At 35.1% G+C, this 5,584-nt stretch overlaps 1 protein-coding gene across 2 annotated transcripts; it reads right to left on the reverse strand.

Moving 5' to 3' along the window:
• Positions 1–686: 686 nt before the first annotated feature.
• On the reverse strand, positions 687–4,269 carry LOC116024961 (methylsterol monooxygenase 2-2-like). Of its 2 annotated transcripts, none has more exons than XM_031266004.1 (7): positions 4,071–4,269; positions 2,877–2,984; positions 1,904–2,049; positions 1,616–1,735; positions 1,312–1,524; positions 1,151–1,231; positions 687–1,068 (listed from the first exon to the last, which is right to left on the reverse strand). In XM_031266004.1, the coding sequence occupies exons 1-7, from the start codon at positions 4,098–4,100 to the stop codon at positions 981–983; spliced, it is 786 nt and encodes a 261-aa protein (XP_031121864.1). In that variant the 5' UTR covers positions 4,101–4,269; the 3' UTR covers positions 687–980. The 2 variants fall into 2 exon arrangements, with proteins under 2 accessions (XP_031121864.1, XP_031121863.1); XM_031266003.1 differs by having other exon boundaries at positions 2,877–3,014; positions 4,071–4,266.
• Between the last annotated feature and the right edge of the window lie 1,315 nt (positions 4,270–5,584).

Raw genomic sequence — 5,584 nt, forward strand, 5'->3', positions numbered from 1 at the left:
GCGGCCTAGACGGAGCTTAGGCAATCGCCTAGCCGACCAGGCGCCTAGACCACTATTTAAGGTGATACGCTAGGCGGTCGACCGGCGCCTAGCGCCTAGGCGGGAGGCGGTCGACCGGCGCCTAGCGCCTAGGCGGGAATTAATCGGCGCCTAGGCGAGATTTTTGCAACATTGCTTCCTATACCATCAAGAATTGTATCCCTATACCTTTATTATTTATTAATACACCACCTTTATTTCCTTTGAATCTTAATTGTCTCCCTATACCTTTTATTTATTAAATACACCATCTTTATTTTCTTTCAATCTTTGGAGTGGACCTCGGAGTAAGGGTAGAGTCAGGATGGTCTAGGAGTTTGAGAGAAAGAAACCCTAGAATTCAAATCTCAAAATATTGAAGCCAAGAAGCTCGAAACCAGACACATGTTACCAGAGTATACGTAAATTAAACATCATGTCCCTGGACCTTGTCGAATCAGTACGTACGGGAATAACGCTTCCGCATAGTGAAGTTACGCTGCACTCATTGAGAGGTTGTATGCGTAATGGACGCCGTTGAGATACTACTACGCACATACTAGCTCTAGAATTTGGGGTGAGTTGCCACGTCTATGTTGCATTCATGGCCTCCCACCGTGGGAGGATGGGGGCGCAGGATTAAAGATAGATTCTGATAAGTCAAAATGAATGTGAAGCACAAAGTGCCTGGCTGAATTCACGTTGCTATTAATTGAGGATAGAATAACACAGCAGAAAATGGAGAGATTTTGCGGAAAACTCACCTTAAAAATGAAAAAGATTCTAATTGATTCCCAATATATAAGCACAGAATACACTCAAAACCATAACTGGACACAACTAGTTTGCACACGTGAAGCTGGCTGGGGTACCAATTGTGACATCCCCCTAGATAGCTCTCAGGTAAAGAGCTACCCCCTATCTCGTACGTGATGCCATAACTTTGTATCTCTTATCAGTTATCACTTCTCTATCTCTTTTTTGTCAGCTTCATTTCCACTGCCCTGTAGCGCCTTCAGTTTTCTGTAACCTTTGTCAGTACCAAATATCCTGACAAGAGAGAGAGACACGAGCATTTCACTTCTTGATCTTACTACCAGTGGTTTAGTTAAACTTGATTGAAAGATCTTACCAGTCCATGTAAATAAATGTTGAAGAGTAGTTGCCAGACTTGGTATATAGCAGCCGGTGATGGTAGTCATGAAAATCAGCCCTGGTAGCCAACGAAGAACAGGTTTACAGTTGATAGATACTAAGAACAAAAGGTAATGAAAACAAAAGTTATTTACGAACCCCCCATATACAGGCAAGAAGTTTGAGAGACTCCATGGGAAATGATAACCACAATGTGCTTCAACTGTCTCAAGGACTCTAAGTACCATCCATAGCCATAGTGTAATCAGATGGGGACCAGTGACTGCAGGACCAATTATTGTAGCAAATCCAAGGAAGAGAATCTCAGCCGGGTGAGCATATTCAGAAGTCAATCCAAATGGTGTTGCATACCTGTGATCGAAAAATTAAAATAGCAACAACTTGGATAGAAAAATGTAAGATGTGAATGGAAAGCAATTTAAAACCAGCGCTCTCTACATACTCATGATGGACACTGTGAACATGCTTGTACAGCCATTTAGTATGTAAAATCCTATGCCCCCAATAGAATACAAAGTCCTCCACGATGAAGTAGAATATTATTTGAGTTGAAATAACTTTCCTGCAAAAATATAATAGAAGGTTCACAGTACATAATATATAAAGTATGCAAAGTGTATACATACATATAAAAGAGTAAAAGAAATAGAACTATCAGGCAACAGTGGGAAAACTGAATTGTGCTATGTCTGTTCAACTATGTTTTAGTTCAGAAAGAGCTCGTAAATACCAGGATGGCAAAGGAAGACTACTTCGCATTCCCATGTATCTAAAGACAGGATAGGATAAAACCATTACAGGGAGATTAACGCAAAAATGATACAGTAACAGGCGAGTGATGCATTTCTCCTGAGCTGCAGTCGTATTATTTTTTGTCTGCACCAAACATGAGGTCATAAAGTTAAACAACTTTCAAATCCATACGTCTAAGTGACAATTTATCTTGGACAAAGAATGTGGCTTTCCCTTTTGGTAATTAAAACAACATGAGCTTTGAAAAGGTCAAGCTTTGTAAAAAAAATGCCATGCCAGCTGATAGAAACATAGAGAAGTCCACTGAAATAGTTACTGGCATCGCATAGAATATGAAGACACCTAGAAATAGAGATGTCAACAGGGTGGGGGGATATGCCCCGTCCCCACCACTGACTTTCTCCTCCATTCCTCGTCCCCACCCGTCCCCAATATCTTAAAAAATGAATAAATACACACATGCACACAGCATTCAATGAGAACTTTCCCTCTATAATTAATTTTGTAAAGAGGATTTCTCAACAAAATGTCAGAATAACCATTGGTTAGTTTGAGACATGAAACAGTGCCAATTTCTTTAAATTTTATCACATGAATGCACATGACAAGTCCTATCACCACAAATCCATGATAAGATTTCCTATCCTTAAAAACAAAAATAAAAAGAAACGCAAGACACTTAGATAGCACACTTTGGAATGTTTATCAATTTGAAGATGGGTTATTGGTGTCTCCCTATTTTCACAGCCTAGCTGTGAAACGGTTTGGGGTTAGTACTCCCTGGCTTTAGGTTTCCTCTCTCCTTTGTAGTATTTTGTTGAGATAAATTAAAACCACCCAACACCCTCTTTGGAGGATGGGTTGAAAAAAAAACCAAGGTGAGGAAAACAAATAGTTGTCATCCTGTTAAATCACAAAAATAAAATACGGAGTATAAAAGTAACACTCACCTGAATTTTGTACTTGCTCAGCCTTCCTGACCTTTCAAAATATATGAAGGGAAGCCCAGACAAGAAAAAGACACTTTCATGAAGAAAGAAACTTCCAAGGGAAGCCAACTGGAAGTCACTAAAATGAGTAATAAGGTACTGCATAATCAAGAAAAGAAATTCTTTGAATGGGCATTAGACATTTGATAGTAATATAGGCAAATAAATGTCTAGACTACAAAAAGACCTGTACATAAACAAAAATAGAAATTACACTGCTTATTCCTTTTACCTATTTCTTCTAAATTTTTTTCACTGGAACTACAAGTAACAGGCTACCCCAATGCTAATCAACAAATTTGATCATAAATAAATCCTCAACAAGACAAATATCATCTCACTGTTGAAAAACTAACAATAATTTTTGTTTTAGGCAAAATTAAGTGGGTTCAGGATCTAGGTCCTTCAGTAAAAAATCTACAGAGTTTTTATGTTATGATGAAGTATATTATATATCATAATCCACAAAGCAATGAAATCTAAAGGCACAATTGAAAAGCATTCTAATTCTCAATCTGTTTTCACATATTCCTGTCCCAAAATTGAGTTCCTGATCATCTGTCCTTTTCTTATAGTTCTGCTTAACTTCCATTAATGATAGGAATGGAATGCGTGCAATCAAAGGAAAGAATAAAGTAATAATGATTCAAACTGAAGACAACTTTAGAATCGCATCATTAGTAGCTGGTCAACGACACAAATTGCATCATTAATTTTTAATCAATGATGAGATGTCACATGGCCATAAAAATTCACATCACAACTACTTGTTTTTAACACATTATGCATGAAGAAGGAAAAACATTTTCAAAGCAAAAAACGAAACTATATATATAAACAAAAGACCAAAATCTATCAGTACACATACAAAACTTCGCGAAACATCAACTTCGTATCGATAAATCGGCTACGGAAGCTTCTAAAACTCGCTTTCACTCCCACTTTCATATTGCATTTATAGGAAATCCAGCAGGCAAATCATACAGTTCAAAACCAAAAAGCGTTAAAAGCAGACGATACAAACAATGCCGCTATCTGCGAGTTAAGCAGATCCAAGAGTCGCAGCGATTGAATGCCGCAAAAGAGAATCAGATAAAAACCGAATGCGGAGCGATATAACACTTCATCGGAGCGTTAGAGAAGCAGAAAACTCACCGACCAAGCAGATTCGATCATCGAGGCCATGCCGAACGGCGAGGATTCACTCGATCTCAACGCGATAGTGAGAGAGAAAGAGAGAGGGAGGGAGCGTCAGAGAGAGAGGGGAGAGAGAGAAAGAAAAGAACTACGGAGATAGAAAGGGGTCCATGAGTCCATAAGACCGAACAGAGTGTCAGGGGAATCTGCGCTCAATGGCCTCTTATATATGTCCAGTATATGATGCAGAAGGAAGGATTACATAATATTTGTACCCGCATTTCACTGGAACTCCATCACCCTTTTAATAAATCCTACCTTTTTTTTTTTACCACGAATATACTACAAATAAATCAATAATACACCAGAAAAAAATATTAATATCCATATAACAAAATTACTCTCCGTTCCATTTTGTTTGTCTAGTTCAATTAACGAGACTTGACTGAAATTATTTTTAATTTAATTTATTATAATATTAAATTTAGTATCAGTTTATACAATTTATATAATTAGAAACTACATCAAAAGTACTATTAAACGCAAAAATAAATTTAAAAATAATTAAAAATTACTAAAAAAAAAAAAGCAATGAAGAAAGAGTTAGTTTGATCAATGAATAGTAAACATGACATGCAAAACGAGACAAAGGTAATATATACTATGATTATCAAGAATAAAAATAAAATAAAAATATGTGTGATAAAATTAAAATACATATTACGTATATGGTTCAGAGACAATTTTTTTTTTGAAACATTCATAATTCTTGACAAGTTATAATATCTATTCTATCTATTTATTATTACGATTATTATTAATATTCTTTTTTTTTTTTTTAGAGTTGAATTGCTGTTGAATTTAAAGAGTTATTCCGAGTATTGTTTTACTTGTAAAATTTGAATCCAAAGGGGACTCAACTTGTAAATGGATTGAAGTAGTAGATATACTTTTCAATAATGTTAGATTGTGCTTTTGGAATAATTTGTATTAAATTTTGTTTCAAATAATATAATTTTATCATATCTAATCTCTAACTAACTTATAAGAATAAATGTAAGTTATATCTCTAAGGGGCGTTTGGTTCACGGAATATTGGATTACTCCAGGTAATAGGATTATTTCCAGAAAGGTAATGTAAGATTTTGGGAATATAAGATTACCTTATGTGTTTGGTTTGGATTGTGGAATATAATGTTACTTTGTTTGGTTAAGGGTTATATTTTAGGTTATATGTATCAATTTACTATAATGTCCTCTATATATATATATATATAAACACATATTTATTTTATATATGTTGTTGTGTTATTATTATTATTATTATTATTATTATTATTATTATTATTATTATTATTATTATTATTATTATTATTATTATTATATAAGGATTAGTTAACAAGGGCAAAATTGGAATAATTCAAGGTAATCTAAGATTACCTAAAAAAAACGGGGGTAATCACATTACCTTGAAACATTACTGCCACATCAATTTTGAGTTAATATAACATTACCAGGTTGAACCAAACAAG

Source organism: Ipomoea triloba, chromosome 7, assembly GCF_003576645.1.
Source record: "Ipomoea triloba cultivar NCNSP0323 chromosome 7, ASM357664v1".
Taxonomy (NCBI): Eukaryota; Viridiplantae; Streptophyta; class Magnoliopsida; order Solanales; family Convolvulaceae; genus Ipomoea; species Ipomoea triloba.